Consider the following 19,421-nt stretch of genomic DNA (forward strand, 5'->3'; position numbering starts at 1 on the left):
GCAGAGCTGAGTGCTGGTGGCTAATCCTTGTAACTCTGCCTAGTCAGAAGGCTGAGATCTGTAGAACTAAGGTTCTAGGCCAACGCAAGCAAAAAAAAAACAACTGGACTCCATCTCCAAACAACCAACAGAAAGAGTGACGGGAGAGGTGTAACTGACTCGAATGGTACTAGCCTAGCACAAGACCCCAAGTTCAAACCCCCATAGTCAAAGGGGGGGACATTAAATGGCTATGAAATTTTCAAAATGTGTTTATAAAGGATCACTTCTCCTAAGGCAAAATACCAAGCTTTGTTTCCCATTATCCTCGCAATGATTGCTCCATTTAAAAAAAAAAAAAACTTGAATACTATATGCACTTGCCCTACCCAAGTAGCAAATATTTACCCTTCATCCTGTGATGTATGTATTATCTACTTTCATTATTAAGATAATTCAGGCTTTCAGGCAGAAGCATTCAGTTAACCATATTTACAGAAAAATATATCAAAGGCAGGATAATTTAATGAAAGATGAAAAGTAGCCCTAAGTAGTACTATTAGATCTTTCTTTGTCAAAAAGTAAAACAAGCCTAGAAGATGACAGAGTTCAAACCATTTTATTTCATGCACTCAGGTTAACAAACAAGTATGAACAGAACATCCAGGAAGCAGAGAAGAGCAGAGCAAAAAATGGTAGAATATAAAAATGAGGGGCCAGGAGTTTGGCCTAGTGGTAGGGTGCTTGCCTAGCATGCACAAAGACCTGGGTTTGATTCCTCAGTACCACATACATAGAAAAAAGCTAGAAATGATGCGGAGGCTCAAGTGGTAGAGCTCTACCCTTGAGAAAGTCCAAGGACAGTGCTCAGGCCCTGAGCTTAAGCCCAGGACTGGCCAAAAAAATAAAAAATTGCTAACTTGTAAAATACTACAATAAAAAGACTTTAAAAAAATGAAAAACAATCTAAAATGTTCAGACAATGTCACTGACATACAAAATGCCATTGCCATTTATATTCCAACAACGCCTCTTATCTGCTTGAATTTCTAACATTTTTGTGTAATATAGTCTTCTAGGTCATTCTCAAGGAGTTCATGAAGAAGTTAGGAAGACACCATACCCATATTGAAGACTGGACAAAGTTGAAAAGTGGTAGCTGGTCATAGACAACTAAGTAATGTATAAGTTCAAATTTTCCATTTCCTATTTTTAGTCATTCACTGCAACTACAAGACTAAAATTGGAGGGAGGGGCGGGAATCCTCATATCAACTTGAACTGTTATAACTTCCATAAAAGAGGAACAAGCAAGCCGACACGGTGGCTCACGCCTGTAATCCTAGCTACTCAGGAGGCTGAGATCTGAGGATTAAGGTTCAAAGCCAGCCTGGGCACTAAAGCCAGCCTAGGCACATAAGACCCTGAGACTTATCTCCAATTAATCACTGGAAAGGGGGAAGTGGCACTATGGCTCAAAGGGTAAGGCGACAGCCTTGAGTTGAAGAGCTCAGGGATAGTGCCCAGGCCCAGAGTTCAAGCCCCATGTCCCACCAAAAGTGAAAGAGAGAGAGAGAGAGAGAGAGAGAGAGAGAGAGAGAGAGAGAGAGAGAGAGAGAGAGAGAGAGAGATAAGAGGAAAGAAAGAAGCTCAAGAGCACCTTTTTTGCTTTCTCTGCCACCACAGATTTCACTATTTCCCCACCAAAGCAAAATGGAATTTCTATTTCCTTTCCACTGTTGTAAAGTCTTATCATTTTGTCATCAGTCTAAAAATACAGGCCACTATATAGGTAATATTAGCAATGAGCCAAAAGGAATAAACTTGCCTCAAAATGTGGACCCTGGGTCTAAGTATTTTTTCATATTTGAAAATAGAGTGAGTTATTTAGGTCTCTAAAGTCTACAAGTCAATGATCATACAATAACTACATGTAATCTACTAAGAGAACCACTAAAATCTCCTTGTTTCTAGGCCATTTGATTAAACAGCCTGATAAGAGACCATTTCCTACTTCTTTCATATACCTTGCTCACTTTGTAGTATTTCCTGAGTTCATACACTTGAACTGTGTGAGTCTAAAATATAGTAAAGAATAGCTGAGATTTCTGTGAGAACCATTCAAATCACATGAATTGTTATTAATGATTAAATGAAAGGCATCCCTGACTCATATTTAACTGACTTTTAGTATGTGATGATTGTTCATTCTATTATTTGTATAATGACTACCTTATTCTCATTCTAAATTCCCACAGCATTTACTTTGCTTAAAATCTGACCTTCATCCAGACAGAAATGAGCACCATGGTTTGAGGCCAGCTTAGGAAAATTAGTGATACCCTATATCAAGCAATAAAAACCTAAGCTTGGTGGTACAGAATTTCCATCCCTTATGCACAGGAAGTATAAGGGGGATCACTGTCCCAAGATGCTATCTGAACACAAAAGGGGGTTAGAAGTGTAGCTCAAGTGCACAAGGCCCTGAATTCAAACTCCAGTACCATAAACACCAACAAACAATGAAGTCATGGCTTAGGTATTCCAACATTCTCTCCACTTTGGACTCAAAATGGAGTAATTTCAGAAGCCTACACACCATTGCATTTATTAAGTATATTTGGCCCAAGCATAGAAACCTAAAGAAGACAATGCAAGTGTCTCTAAACTGTATATCTTTGGAAGAATTTTTTCTAAGAATTTTCTTTATTGAAGATGGATACCAGTAAGTCATGTCTCTAACTCCAGCTACTAAGGAAACAGATCTGAGGATTGCAGTTTGAAGCTAACCTCAGACAAATCCTCAACTCTTATCTACAATTTACCTACACAAAGTAAGAAGTAGTGAGGAAGTGCAATTTGTAAAGCACCAGTTGTGAGTGAGAACTGAATGTTTAAGCCACATTACTGTATATACACACACATACATACTCATACACATTCACACCACACACACACACACACACCCTTTGTATTTTTAAAAAGAAGCAATTCTCTTTTTGAGAAGTATTCTAAGGTAGCCCCAAATGTTCTATGTTAAGTAAGGATACCACATTACTGGCATATGCACACACATACATACTCATACACATTCACACAACACACATATACACACTCCCTTTGTATTTTTTTTTTTTTTTTGCCAGTCCTGGGCTTGAGCTCAGGGCCTGAGCACTGTCCTTGGACTTTCTCAAGGCTAGAGCTCTACCACTTGAGCCTCAGCACCACTTTCGGCTTTTTTCTATGTATGTGGTACCGAGGAATCAAACGCAGGTATTCGTGCATGCTAGGCAAGCACTCTACCACTAGGCCAAACTCCCGGCCCTTCCTTTGTATTTTTAAAAAGAAGCAATTCTCTTTTTGAGGTACCCCCCAATGTTCTATGTCAAGTAAGGATGCCTGAAACAATTAGGAGAAATATTAATGAAGAAAAAGGTACCATATAGTATCTTGTTTAACTTAATTACTCGTCAAATACAAACAAAAAGGTCTATCATTAAAAGGCAGTTTTAACAACTTGTTGTAAGCTAACAAAACTTGCTCCGAAAATAAGGAGGCAATCTACCATTATGGTCACCACAATTCAATCTACTGTACATGCTTTAAGTAAAATCGAGCACATAAGGTGTTTTTATGATTCTATACTTTAACTCACTTCTTCACTTAATCACTGGAACACTGAGACTATAGCCTCACCTTAATAGTTAAGTATCCCTGCCAAATATGTTCAAACAATTCAGGAGAAAGCAATGTGAATCTAAAATGTAAGTTAACTGACTTATGTTTTTCCAAACCCTACTGACAGGGAAAAGAAAAGAACTGGTTATTCTTTACTGAAAAGAGCCTGGGAGAAGTTAATAATAAAATACAATTCATAATTGGCTTTGGATTATGCACTGGAAAAGTGGAGGGAGGAATTAAAGGTCTTTGGGGGGAAACAACAGTAAATTTCAATATAGATTAAGTTAACATTATGAAATTATTGCTGATTTTCTAGGTGTAAAGTATTTTCATTTTTACTAGATTGACACCAACATGAGAAAGAGTATCAAGGATACTTTAAAAAGACAAAAACATGGTGGCAAATGTTAATCAGTCCATCTAGGTAAAAAGAACATGCGAATATGTTACACTAACTTCTCTCAGACTTACAAATAGCCAAAAAGCACCTAAGTCACCAAATGCTATTAACTCTCGGGAAGATGCAAGTCAAAATCACAGCTATAATCAAAAACAAGAAAACAAAGAAACAAAACTGAAAGGAAGAAGAAAAAATAACTTTTGGCCAGGACATGTTTTGTTAGTATAATATAAAACCATTAACCACTATAGACAACAACTTGAAGGTTCTGCAAATGATGACCACAGGATCCCCACATGGCCCCAGGCATGCACACATGGGGGTACATGGGCATGTGTGCGCGTGTGCACATGTGCATGCTTGTGTGCAGTGGACAGGGAATACAGATCATGGCCCACACAGTGTGCTAACCTCACAAGCATGGAATCATAATGACTACTTTCAATTTTTTTTTGTTATGCTAGAGATTGAACGATACAAAATTGGCAGATTAGAAATTCCGAGGGATAGGGGCAAAAGCAAAAATATAGCCGCTCCAACACGAGAGTTTTTGTTTACAAGGTGATGAAAAATGTTCTAGACTTAAGACAGTGGTAGTGGTTGCACAAAACTATGATTGTACAAATGCCACTAAGGTGTTTCCTTTTAAATGGTTAGACTATTTTACATATATAATGTACATTTAAAAAAAAACAGTGTAAAAGTGAAGCATTTTAAGCTTAAGTCTAATTATAACATTTTTCCTACTTCTTTTGGCATTTATATATACAAGAGATTATATTATAGGTTTCAAGATATTTAACATTGAAGAATGTTACAAGAAAGACAGAAGCAAGGCACTTTCTGTGCACTTTAGTTAATCCTTGAAAACCTACATGTTAAGTAGGTACTATAAGCCCTATTTTCATAGTAAGAAAGCTCAGAAAAACAAGCTAACTTAGGGCCAGAAATTTGGCCTACTGGTAGAGTGCTTGCCTGGCATGCACAAAGACCCAAGTTGGATTCCTCAGTACTACACACATAGAAATAAGCCAGAAATATTGATAGGGAAGGGGGGAAACCAAGACGGGGGGTGGGGGTGGGTGGAGGGTAATGGGTACCAAGACATGTGAAAGGGTATCAATGTATGTGAATTAATGCACCTTCTATCTGGCAAATATCATGTAACCCTTTTATTAATTACAATAAAAAATATTTTTAAAAAATTAAAAAAAAAAGAAAGAAGCCAGAAATGGTGCTGTAGCTCAAGTGGGTAGTTCTCTAGCCTTAAGAAAGCCCAAGGAGAGTGCTCAGGCCCTGAGTTCAAGCCCCAGTACTGGCCTAAATAAATAAACAAACCTGCAGAATTGTGCTTGCATATTAAAAAAAGAAAGAAAGAAAAGAAAAACAAGGTAACTTAATAAGCGGTACAGCTGGGACTCAAATCCCAACAATTTCCAAAATTCAGGGGAATAAACAAAATCATTTCTAATATTTCTTCCAGCAATACAACTCCACAGCAATCCTAGGAAAAAGAAAAAGCACATTTTCCCCCATGGTCCCAAGAGTAGCCTTCCAGCTCAATATCTTTTTTAAGTGGCATAGCAGCCATACTTTCCATCCACAAGGAAAGCATATTACTTATTAATTACTGTGCTGTTACCATTTCTAAGCAACTCTAACATCCAAGATAATTGGGGGCACACATTTCAAAGTAAATCATGACAGCTGGGGAGGAAGGAAACTAGCTATACACAAGCACTCTCACTCACTCTCACCTCAACACCTCTGTATTCAATGTTCAAGAAGGTATAAGCTTTCTTAAGAGTTGAGGTAGGCAGCAACCACATGAGAAAATGAGCCACATAAACAGAACAGGTAAGTTGTTTAATTAGATACTGAACCAAAAAAAAAGACACAAGTATTTACAATCTAGTTATAGTGTCAGACCATTTACCATATACTTACATTTCATGACTATAGTCAAAATATACCTGAATCTTTATATTAATTCAGGGCATACTCAGCAACTATACTCACATTGCCTTTAGCAATCTCAAGAGCAAAATCAGTTACTCGTGAACATGAACACAGAATATGACACAACTAAGGTATTCTGAACCTCACACAACCAGTCTCAAATAGTTTTCTAGTAAATGAGCAAAAGCAAATCAATAAATTCAAATAATAACACATTATGTGCCAGGAATTGTGCTAGATTCCAAGAGTACAGAAAAAAATAAGACATACCCTCATAACACATTATTAGCAAGGATATCCATCATTAAATGGGGTACTATCAAGTATCCATCCCTTTTCATCTGTCTTTTAGTTTTAAGTGTGAACCTTTTGCTACTTCCTTCCCTTGGGCATATAAATATCTTTAGGTTCCAGTTTTCATTTTACATGAAGAAAATGTATATCCAGACAGCCTGCATTACTATTTCATAGCAATTGGAAAATCCCAAAATCCACATTTCCATTGGGCTGAGACTTTCCAATATGCCGAATAATGATACTTTATGACCTAGAAGTTCCAATGGATTGGTAGTAAGAAAACATTGATCTGCTTCAGTGGCAATGTAATTCGAATGGTGATTAAATGCATCATGTTAAATTTACCCTAGGCCTTTTCCAATGTGGCAAATATAAAATGAGCTATCAGCATCAGCAGAGCTTAAACTACTCTTTCCTTCTAAAATGATACTTCTCCTGCTTGTCAAAGGTGGTATGTTTGAGCTTCTCCATTAATAATTAGGTGGCATAACATTATGAACTGTATATACACACATATAAGCTTCCACAGAAGGTACACTGCCCAACACAGTACACTGTATTTAGCAACCTGGGACAACCTTATGTATGTCAGAGCAGTGCATTTGCACCACTATAGTTAATGGTCTGTCAGCATTCCCATTATAAAGCAATTTTCAAAGGTTTATTGCTCTGCTGAAGAATTTGCTCGGAGCTAAAATTTGGCATTCCAGAAAAGCAAAGACTGTAGCCTGTAGTTGTTTATTCTCTTCCAAGTAGGCCGAGTAGTTTGTTTTGGGTTGTTTTTTTTTTTTTTTAAGTTAATCTGGTCCTTTATTTCAGAATTTTCTCATATAGCCTTATGGGAATATCCACAAAACAAAACTCTCACATCTCACAAAGGGACTCTTGCTTGGTAATAGCTAGCAACTTGCAAGGCACAGAGCATACATGGAAAACAATATTTAAAGCAAGCCTATTTTTGATGCACTGCTAATTTAAGAAACTTCATTACTTCAACCTACTTATGATTAAATAAATCACACTATTACTCTGCCATTGATATTAAAATCTACCCTTGACTTTAAAATTATCTTCAACTAGGAAACTTCCTGTTATTCTTTCCATTCAAGAATCATAGCTACTACTGACCTAATGCAATGTTGTTGTCAATTTACTATTCTACTAGTTAAAGGGATTAAAGGCTGTGAGAAAACAAGAAAGATTAATAGTGAGAGTGCTCTAAAAAGTAATTTAGAAAATTCAGAAAATAGATGATCCTGCACCTGAATAACAAAATTAACCAAAAAAAAAAAAAATCAGTGACAATCTAGAAGACAAGCATATGCATCATAAGTAGTTTCACTCAATCTTTGCAAACTTCCACTACAGTCTGAAATCTTGCTAGAATATTTCATGATTAAACAAAGAAGAAATCAATTATTCCAATATTTTTGTTTCTTTTTTCTGAAACTAACTTATAACCAAAGAAACCTAAGTCTGTATCCCATAGAAATGCCTGACCTTCAAATTACTCACAAGCACCTGGGTACCATTAATAGATGAATAAAGTAAATTTTTTCAAATGTAGTAAATATGCACATAGTTTTATTCAGCCATATAGAATGAAATTCTGTTGCTTGCAGGAAATACATGGAACTGGCAATCATCATTAAGCAAATGAACCAGACTCAGAAAGGCAAGCATCACATTTACTCATCTGTAATCCTAGGTACTCAGGAGGCTGAGATCTGAGGATCATGGTTCAAAGCCAGCCCAGACAGGGAACTCCATGAGACTCTCATCTCCAATTAACCACTACAAAATTGGAACTGGAGCTGTGGCTCAGAGTGGTGGAGCACAGACTTGAGTAAAAGAGCTCAGGGATGGGGCCAAGACCCTGAGTTTAAGCCCTGCAAGCAACAAAAATAAATAAAATAAAATGAACATGAAAGTAGGAATGGGACCAGTGTTGGGGAGGGAGATGAGAAAAGATAATGAAGGATGTGAATATGACCTAAGACCTATGTGAAAATATTTATTATGTGCTCAAAATGGCAAAAAGCTCTACACCATTAGACGTTAATTAACTCAAATTAAAAATCATAACATGCTGGTATTGCTACATGACAAAAGAACACCTTCCTAGCATGTGTGAGTCACTTCACATTCTAGAACCAAAAATAAAATGAAAAACTAAAATGACATAATGATGTAATTTAGAAAAGACTGAAAACAAATGTTGACAAAGGTGTAAGATCCTGGAATACCAAAACACTGGTGCTGGGGTAGTAGACCAATATGACTAATATGGCAAAAGCTCACTAGGCACCAATTCTTTCTTCTGTATACATACATGAGGAATGGAGCGACCAACTGTTTCTGTTGATAATTGTACATATATATTACACAAAATACTCATAGCATTATTCACATTATTTCTAACAAAGACAAGCTTCAAAACACCTATAAGAGAATCAAAACAAATGTTCTGTATTTACAAAATCAAATTAAAAACTATTCCTACAAACAACGAAGAACCTTATGGAGAAATGCTGAGAAAAAGAAAATAGACATAAAGAAATGCCTATGATTCCAGGCATACAATGTTTAAAATAGGCAAAACTGAATCTGTGGTGAAAGAAATCAAAACAATGGTTATTATTATGTAGGGGGCTTTGAGTAGGAGAGGGCAAGAAAAAGCCTACAGGAGTAACAGAAATTATTCTTTATCCTCATCTTATAATTACTTTGGTATAATGTCACAGATACAAATAGCAATATGAATTTATGAACATTAACGAAGTTATAAAGTAAACATCAAATACTCCTACTTTTAAGACTTTAAATTTACATAGACACTACTAGGGTAAAAGAATTATAAAATTTATAAGGACAGAAAATCAATCCTACAATGAGGGGAAAAATCCATTATTTAAAGCATGCCTGGAAACAAAGATAACTTCATGTTCAGGTGATGTTACGACCAATTTTTATAAAGAATTATGGTGAATCATATTTGAGAGAGTGAGAGACGCTGTGTGTGTCTGTGTGTGTTTGTGTTTCACTGGAGACTCAACTCAGGGCCTCAAGTCTGGTAGGCAAGTGCTCTCCACCTGAACCACATTCCTGGCCCTTTTTTTGAGATATGGCCTCAAGCATTTGTTCTGGCTAACTTAACATCTTTTTTAAACTTCTACTACAGCTAGAATGGCAAGGACATACCACCAATCCCCAGCCTTCCTCCCCTTCTCCTGTTACTAGTTGGGAGAGAAGTCTTGCCTTTCCGAAAATGTCCCTTAACTACGGAGCTATGATACTCCTAATCTTTGTCTCTCAAGTAGCTAGGATTACAGACATGAACCATACCACAATAAAGCACAACAACACACACAGCTATAAAATGACAAAATGGAGCAAACGCTAATAAAGATACATAACCAGTATCTTAGTTTTCTTAGTGTTTTTCCACGTAAAAGGTTAACATATCAACAAGATGAGAAAATAAGCAAATGTAAAAGCAGACTATATACATGATAAAAGACGGTTATCAAGGGGACAGGAGTTTGGCCTAGTGGTAGAGTGTATGCCTAGCTTGTACAAATATCTGGGCTCGATTCCTTGGTACCACACACATAGAAAAACACCAGAAGTGATGCTGTGTCTCAAGTGGTAGTACTCTAGCCTTGAGAAGCCCAAGGACAGTGCTCAGACCCTGACCCCAGGACTAGCAAAAAAAGAAAAAGAAAAGAAAAAAAAAAGACAGTTACCAAATATATAGAACTGCCTAGAGCTAGTGTCTCATGCCTGTAATCCTATCTACTCAGAGCCAGTTCAAAGCTATCCTGGCCAAAAAAGTCCATGAGACTCTTATCTCCCAATTAACCAGCAGAAAACCAAAGTAGTGCTGTGATGCAAATTGTTAGACAAGTACCCTTGAGTAAAAGCTAAGGGAGGACCAGGAGTTTGGCTAGTGGTAGAGTGATTGCCTAGCATGCATGAAGGCCCAGGTTCAATTCCTCAGTACCACATACATAGGAAAAAAAAAAACCAGAAGTGGTGCTGAGGCTCAAGTAGTATAGCTCTAGCCTTGAGAAAGTCCAAGGAGAGTGCTCAGACCAGCTTTGAAAATAAAACCTTTTTTTTGGGGGGGGGGGGGGCTAGTCCTGGGGCTTGATATACTTTTTGCTCAAGGCTAGCTCTCTGCCACCTGAGCCACAGCACCACTTCCAGCTTTTTCTGTGTATGTGGTGCTGAGGAATTGAACCCAGGGCTTCGTGAATGGTAAGCAAGCACTCCAGCACTAGGCTATACTCCCTACCCAAAACCTATTTTTTAAAAAGTTAAAATACATTTACATATACACACATATTCCAACTAAGTACCTATTACATATTACAACTAAGTACCTAAAGTCTCTAAAAAACATCTGCAATATTTCTAGCCTAGAAACTATAAAATGTAATATATAAGGTTCACGGAAATCTAAATATGTTCCATGGCTGAAATTTTTGAATAAAGCCAAAATCCTTCCCAAATAGAAAATAACCAGTCAATTCCAACCAACAGATTCTTCTTAGAATAGTGGCATGATGGTGGGTACCAGTGGCTCATGCCTGTAATCCTAGCTACTCAGGAGGTTGAGATCTGAGGACCATGGTTCAAAGCCAGCCCAGGCACTAAAAGTCCATGAGACTCTGATCTCCAAGTAACTGCCAGAAAACCAGAAGTGGCATTGTAACTCAAGTGGTAGAATGCTAGCCTTGACCTGAAGAGCACAGGGGAAAAGGCCAGGCCCAGAATCAAGCCCCATGACCAACAACAACAAAAAAAAGAATATTGGCATGGGCTACATGCAGTGGCTCACGCCTGTCATCCTAGCTACTCAGGCTGAGCTCTGAGGATCAAGGTTCAAAGCCAACCTGGGCACAAAAGGACATAAGACTCAACTCAAATTAACCTCTAAAAAACAGGGCTTTGCTCAAGGGTAGGGGCAGTAGAGGAGCTCAGGGACAATGCCCAGGCACAGGGATAGGGTGGTAGCCTTAAGCTGAATGAAGAGCTCAAGGACAGCGCCCAGGCCGAGTTCAAGTCCTATGACCCACCAAAAAAAAAGGAATATCCGCATGGTACCTCTAAAATCTTTGTGAAAATGGAAATAACATCAGTACATCCAGGGTAATTCTGAAGTTGACAGTGCTGATCCACTGACTGTCAATAAGAAACCTCAATCCTTCTACCTCACTTCAACATTAAAACTTGCAGATTGTAATCTGTGAAAGCCAGAAGAATACTTTCTAAATAACAGAGGGAAAATGTTTCCATATACTAAACACATAAGATTTCTTAGTCCAGATACATAAAACATTAATCATTAGCTATGCTGGACTACAATTAAGGTTGTCTCTTCACTAGAGGACAGAGAAAAAGTAAAACATAGATCAAGAAAAAAAAACAGGGGGCCGGGAGTTTGGCCTAGAGGTTAAAGTGCTTGCCTAGCATGCATGAAGACCTGGGTTCGATTCCTCGGTAGCACATACATAGAAAAAAGCCGGAAGTGGTGCAGAGGCTCAAGTGGTAGAGCTCCAGCCTTGAGAAAGTCCAAGGACAGTGCTCAGGCCCTGAGCTCAAGCCCAGGACTGGCAAAAAAAAAAAAAAACAGATGTAACATATGTAAGTGCAGATAAACAGTATGCATAATTCCAAAACATCAATGAGAAAAATAAAGCAAAAAAAGGTCAAAAGGTTTAGCTAAATTTCTTACCTGATCTTAGTTTTACTTATGTAATGGGAAAAAATAGAGCAAAATTACATCAAAATCAAAACTCAGTAAAATATGGTGCTATGTGCTTCTGTACAAGATCTACAATACCAAGTATTAGCAAGCTTTTAAAACAGTATTGAGCGACAAAAATGGAATGTTTTAAGGAAGTGGATTTTATGGTATAAATCAGATCTTGAATTGGGCATGGTGGCTCAGGCCTGTAATCTTAGCTACTTAGGAGGATGAGATCTGAAAATCATGGTTCAAAGCCAAAAGAAAGTCCATGAGACTCATCTCTAGAAAACCCAAAGTAGAACTGTGACTCAACTTGGTATGATTTGCTTTTTATATTAATACAAATTCTTACATATGCCAAGAACACTAAGCACATTTCTTTTAAACTAAGAACTAATTCCAATGCAGTCTTATAGGAGTATTACTTCCATTATTCTGCAATTTCACTGCTTTCAAATCCAAGAACAAAATTTACAACTAGAATGACATTTAAAAGAAAAGCCAAAGGAGCTTTTTTCCATCATATCACCCCACTTTCTATTTCTAAAACATTCTTTATACGTTATGACTTTCACACATAAATTACCGAATTAAGGAACAGAAGCATGATATATAACCAATAATTCTTGAGTACAACACCTATAACAAGGAATTTTCATTTGTAGTATATGCACAAGCATTCATATACACGTGTTACTAAGGCACATAAATTATTTTAAGTAGTAGCTTTACTGGACAAAAGTATGACAAGATGAATATGGAATCTATGCTATCACTGAGGCAGATCTCCTCTCAGTAGAAATCACTAGCCATGCCCAAACAATTAGTACTATCTTAGAATTCAATCATTCAAACCAACTAGGTTTAGGTTCTAACAGACCAAGTCCATCCTTCTAATATGACAGACAGGAAAAGGAGACCCAGAGATTCCTAAGTGGTTTGTCTATGATCATATTACACTTCCGTTTAAACCTAGCAATGGTTTTCTTTTTAGCTAGTTCAGCTGTATTTAAGGGTAAATGTCAGCATATTCTTTGGATTTAAAACCTTTCTACAAAGCTGCTTTCCTCAAAATTATATTTTTCTTCCCTTTAAAAAAAATAAAGTATGCACAATTAAGTGCTGTGTTTTAAAAAAGTAATCTCAAGGAAATTACCCCCAAAAAAGTAACTATTACTCACAGGAGTTGGAAGTCTTCAAAACTGTCTTCAGATAGACATTTATAACCATAAAAAAGAGTTAAAATAAGTGAAAACCAATTATAAACCAGACACTGGGCCTCTTTAATTTCACACAACAATCCTTACAGACACGAAGAACCCAAGGTCACACAAGGTTTCAAGCTGCACAACCCCTGGACACACCGCTGGCTCTTTTCCTTGTTCTCCAGTTACCTCAGCAGAGACTTTATTCTTTTTTTGTTGTTTGTTTTTTTTGTTTTTTGTTGTTGTTGGGTTTTTTTTGCCAGTCCTGGGGTTGAGCTCAGGGCCTGCGCACTGTCCTTGGACTTTCTCAACGCTAGAGCTCTACCACTTCCGGCTTTTTTCTATGTATGTGGTACTGAGGAATTGAACCCGGGTCTTCATGCATGCTAGGCAAGCACTCTACCACTAGGCCAAACTCCCGGCCAGAGACTTTATTCTTTACCTTGAGAATCATCTATCTTTTTTCCTTTTAATCTTGTCTCTAAATAAATATTTGTCATCTTCTACTCAAAAACACATCTAAGCTTCAAAATATGACTGGCCACCAGAGAAATGGTCTGCAGTCACTGAAGATAAACCCAAAGTTCCCCAAGACATTGCGAGCACTGACAGCCATGTTTTCAGAACAAGAGTCCTGAAAAATAATCGTGTAAGTATCTGTAACAAGAATCTTGTAGATTTACTCATATCTCAAAATGGAGTTTGAAGGTTGGAGGTGAATAATTGATGAAGTCAAAATCCCTTCCTCAAAAACTACTCCACAGAAAGAACTAAAGAAACTGATACATGAAAAATGTTATTTATGTAGCATTAGAAATCTACTGATAATTCTTTCCAGTCACCTCAATTAAAAGAGCATTCCAGTAGCATCACTATACACTTGGAAAGAGTCTACAATCTAAATCTTGACTTCTCACTTAATATTTACAACTGTAGAAAAATGGCACAATGGAGAAACCTTCACAAGGATCTTAGTCTAAGCCTAAAGCCATAATGAAACTATATCCTACCAACTTTTCAAAGGACATATAACCATTTTCAAACAGTGATTAGCCCAAACAATATAAAAGCATCAAGCCCCTACTTTTACATGACCAAGTTCAAATCAATCTTAATTATAAGAATTATATATTTACAGGAACATGAGACACTCTGGGTTCACAGGAGCTCTAAAGGCCATAGAGCTCTTGAGCATGCAAGTACCACAAAAGGGACTGTAACTTAGAAATTGCAAATCTCATGGTCGGCATTAACAACTTGTGTGAATAGGAGAAGGGAGATAAACATATGATGAAGCTTTAGTTATGTAAGAAATACTTGCAAATAAAAGACATATGCACTTTGTAGAGTGAGAAAGGAAAACAAATTAGGAAGAACAATTCAATGTAAACTCTCTCTAAAATGAATCTGAAGAAATGGAGTCTCTCAGACTTTTCTGCTCTAACACCACAATTCTTCAGGTCTTTGCCTCCTAAGCAGTCAGGATTACAGAACAAAATTGCTATGGGGTGGGGAGTGCTTGCCTAGCATGCACGAAGACCCCGGTTCGATTCCTTGGTACCACATACACAGAAAAAAGCCAGAAGTGGTGCTGAGGCTCAAGTGGTAGAGCTCTAGCCTTGAGAAAGCCCAAAGACGGTGCTCAGGCCCTGAGCTCATGCCCAGGATTGGCCAAAAAAAAAAAAATCGCTATGATATATGAGAGACTAAGCTCATGAGGGTCATACTCAACCTAGACAAAAGAGTTCACAAGAAACCCATCTCAACAAAAAAGATGACAAGTGCCTGTCATCTCAGCTATCTCAGCTATGGTACAAAGGATAAGTAAGAGAACTAATCCAGATCAGCCTGGGAAAATACTCAAAAATAACCAAAGCAGGGCCGCCGGGTGGTAGAGTGCTTGCCTAGCATGTATGAAGCCCTGGGTTCGATTCCTCAGTACCACAGACATAGAAAGAATCAGAAGTGGTTCTGTAACTCAAGTGGTAGAGCAGTAGCCTTGAGAAAGCCCAAGGACAGTGCTCAGGCCCTGGGTTCAAATTCCAGGACTGGCCAAAAATAAAGAAATAAGGCAAAGCAAAACAGGGCTGTAGGTATGGCTAAGTGATTAAGTACCTGCCTTTCAAAAACTCTGAATTCAAATCTCAGTACCATCAAAAACAAATCACTACAATGGTCTAAAAGACCAAATGTTCTTGGTTTCAGTGCTTTATAGCTATGTTCAAAAGCCAGGTGCCAGTGACTCACATATACAATCACAATCCTAGATACTCAGGAGGCCAAGGTTCAAATCCAGCCCAGGCAGACAAATCTGAGAAATTCTAATTTCCAATTAATGGGGGAGGAGCCCAAAGAGGAGGTGTGGCTCAAGTGGTAGGGTACCAGCCTTTGGGGAGCTGGGAGAAAACATGATGGTGAGGCCAACTTTGACCCCTAGAACTGCTACTTGCAGTACTGGCTGAGATCTGAAAACAATAAAACCCAGCAGCCCAGCTATTTAATTTCCTAATTAACGAAACAGGAGCCTGTGGAAGGATTAATAACCAATACAGGGCTAATAACCATTCCAGCAGCAAAGCCACTTCTTGCTGGTCTAAGCAGAAAAAAAATCTAGATCTTTGGCATTGATAATGACTGAAAATCTGGCCAGCCACTCATCTTAGCTCTTTAAGAGACATCATAATCCCAGTCTTCCCATGCAAGGTACCCTCCATGAGGAAGTAGTAGACCAGAGTAGGAAATCTAATCACGGATCTTCTCAGAATGTGTATGGCAGAACAAAAGTTTATGGTCTAGAACTACATAGCTTTAAGAAATACCTTTTCATGGCTGGGAGTATGGCCTGGTGGTAGTGTGCTTGTCTAGCATGAAGACCTGGGTTCCATTCCTTGGTACCACCTACATAGAAAAGCCGAAGTGGTGCTGTGCCTCATGTGGTAGAGAGCCAGCCTTGAGGAAAGCCCAAGGACAGTGCTTGTGGAGCACGTCACATCAGGGAAATGGAAACCTATGCTGTAGAACTGGAAGCCTAACTCCTGGCCCAGTGCTCATTTCCTGGTTTGGAGCTGCACCTGGCTGAGATGGTACCTGTTGCCTGGTTGGAAGGCGTGGCTGTGGTTTGTGATGTAAAGTAAGGCTACCTCTGGGATAAGCCCTGAATGCTCCACCCTCTGAGAGCACATGATTCCCCTTCTTTACCTACAGTGAGAGTACCTCCCCTGTCCTGCCCACCTTTGGACTGATAGGCTCCTGCATCCTATAGTAGCTGAATGTACTTCCTCAATAAATGAGCTCTTGTCTTGAGAACGGGTCTGATTGTCCTTGGGAGAGGGAGGGCTGGGTGTGGGAGGTCAGTTGGCCCTTTCCTTTCTAGGCTTTTCCTGGTCGGGGAGTGTTCTCCCTATACCTCCTGCAGGTAGGGAGGGACCAAGGACTAAAAACCCCAACAAGTGCTCAGGCCCTAGGTTGCCAGGACTGGCAAAAAAAAAAAAAAAAAAATACCTTTTCATGATTACATATAAGCGCATCTTAAATCATGAAACAAAACACTGAACACCATTACTTTGGGCAATCGTCTCTCAAAAATCATAATCCAAACTTTTCCCCTTGTTACTAACCATATATGAACTGCACAAATTAAAGGGCTCCATAAAAGTCCAGACTTCTTTCCTTTCCTAACGTTTTTAGTTCAGAGGGCGTGTCCACCTAGAGGGGACCATGGCTTGGACTTTGGATTCCAAGAGGCTTAGTCCAGTCAACTCTGCAGGGACTCTGGTAGCTCATAGAACAACTTAGGAACTTGTTCCACTGATTCAAAAAAGTAATAAGAAAGTAGAACATTTTTCTTTTTCAGCTCCAGAACAAAGTTTCAGATTTAAAAAAAAAAAAAGATTGAAATTTTTTTTAAAATTTAAAAACATGCTGAAGCACTCCTGGTTGCACAAAGGACAACACAGAGCCTGGTTTAGTCCTCTCAGCTCTTCCAGCTACAGTGTGTGTTTTTGTTATTTTTTTTTTTTAATGAAGTCCTTTAATGGCTTCCGGATCATTCACGCTGCCTTTAATACCAAAGATTGGAAGGAAAAAAAGGGTTAGTAAATGTTTTATTGACCAAACTCTTAATTGAACAAAAGAAATCTCATGTCCCACATATCTTGTGCACAGTTTAAAGCCAAATATACGAAAGATTATGCTTTTACTCCTGAAAAGACAGCAAGGCATAAGTACTAATGGTGTGTCCCTAAGTAACACCCTATCACCACATGCCCCTTCAAAAGTCCCAAACTAGCACATTTAGGCAATCCTGACCAAAAAATATGGACTTCAAAAGATTTAAATACCAAATATATCTGGTTCTAAGTATGATTCATATCTAAACTAACATTCTGAAGGATAACAGGCAAGATTATATTTTACAATGACAAATTTACTATCATCCATATTGATAAAAATCATGCTCACTCATCCCAATTACTTGCATGGCCTTTTTAAACATTTACTTAACTACAGTCAAAACAGTATCAGATAAATACATTTAAGTCACAGACTTAGTTAAGACATCTAGCCCCTAGAACCATGAGCCCCTAGAACCTGTCCCTTAAACCACATGGTTTGTAGTACTTTGCTGTTACCGCCCTAACAGAAAAATACAAATAGCTTTTTTCAGGTGGCTTGCAGGAGGAAAGAACTATTTGAGATTCATTAAAAGTAGATGAAATTCAAGTCTGAATGCAGACAAAATTTTCCTGATATATAGTCACCTGTTCCTTTATCTATTGTCGGTGGCCAATTGCTTTCATGTTATAAAGATAGAGAAACTCCAACAGAGACCATGTAGGCCCCACAGCCTAAAATACTGCATTATCTAGCCCTTTACCAAAAAGTTTTTCAAACCAGGTAAAGAAGACTCACATCTGTAATCCTAGCTACTAAAGATTTGAGAATCACAGTTCTAAGCCGGCCCTGGCAGGCAAGTCCATGAGACTATCTTCAACTAAATGCCAAAAAGCCAAAAGCAGAATTGAGACTTGGGCCAGGAGTGTGGCCTAGTGGTAGAGTGCTTACCTAGCTGCATGAAGCTCTGCATTTGATTCCTCGGAACTATATACATAGAAAAAAAAAAAGTGGCTCAAATGGTAGAGCAAAAAGGTCAGGGACAGCCACCCAGGCTCTGAGTTCAAGCCCTAGGCATGATAAGACGGACAGACAGAAAGATTACCCGTTAGGGAAAAAAGACTGTTATAAGGCATCACCTTTTATAGCACAGAATCACTGATCTTTGGAGATCAGTCTGTATTATATGTTAATTTTCTCAGTAGTTCTGAAAAAAACTTAAGCGGAGGAAAAATTTATTTTGCTTGTGATTTCCATGGTCGTTTGGCCCCATTTACTTGGGGCCATCATCAATGGCAGCAAGGGCTGGTGAGGCGAATACTATTCACTTGTTTGGTGGACAAGGAAGCAGAGGGAGGAAGGGACAGGTTGGGAAGGGGCAGTGACTACTTCCTCCATCTAGGTCCTAACCTCCTAAAGTTTGCAGGACCCCCCCCCCAGAATAATAGCACCAGCTGGGGAACCAATAGATTCAACAAATGAGCCTGTTGGGGCTCAACTCCCTAACATTTGCCATTTTCAGTCTTTCAGTTGTGCTTCAGTATTCCACCTTTCTTCTAAGAGGAAAATTGTAGCTTGCTTACTTTCCAAGGCTACTGTAAGTAGATGAACTGAAATGTTGTCATTAAACAACATATGAAAACGGCCGGGAGTTTGGCCTAGTGGTAGAGTGCTTGCCTAGCAAGCACGAAGACCCGGGTTCAATTCCTCGGTATCACATACATAGAAAAAAGCCGGAAGTGGTGCTGAGGCTCAAGTGGTAGAGCTCTAGTCTTGACAAAGTCCAAGGACAGGGTTCATGCCCTGAGTTCAAGCCCAGGACTGGCCAAAAAAAAAAAACACACAACATATGAAAACTATACAATTGCACCCACATACACATCAAGTAAGCTGTAACAACTATCTTTTTTCTATATTTATTTTTTTTGCCAGTTCTGGTCCTTGAACTCAGGGCCTGAACACTGTCCTCAGATTTTCACAAGGCTAGAGCTCTACTACTTGAGCCACAGCACCAATTCCAGCTTTTTCTATGT

General features: G+C 38.5%; 1 protein-coding gene across 3 annotated transcripts in view; it reads right to left on the reverse strand.

Annotated features, from left to right (window-relative positions):
- Zfand3 (zinc finger AN1-type containing 3) overlaps positions 1-19,421 on the reverse strand; it is a 194,698-nt gene that overhangs the window by 145,681 nt on the left and 29,596 nt on the right. Inside the window, exon 1 of one of the 3 annotated variants that reach the window (XM_090355747.1) lies at positions 16,095-16,337. The exons of the other annotated variants lie outside the window; for them this stretch is intronic. Within the exon in view, the coding sequence (XP_090211873.1) occupies positions 16,095-16,102 (8 nt within the window). The 5' untranslated portion in view covers positions 16,103-16,337. Of the gene's footprint in view, positions 1-16,094; positions 16,338-19,421 lie in introns of those variants that run through there. 3 annotated transcript variants of the gene reach the window in all.

The sequence above is a fragment of the Megascapheus bottae genome, chromosome 22, assembly GCF_031878675.1.
Source record: "Megascapheus bottae isolate mThoBot1 chromosome 22, mThoBot2.hap1, whole genome shotgun sequence".
Taxonomy (NCBI): Eukaryota; Metazoa; Chordata; class Mammalia; order Rodentia; family Geomyidae; genus Megascapheus; species Megascapheus bottae.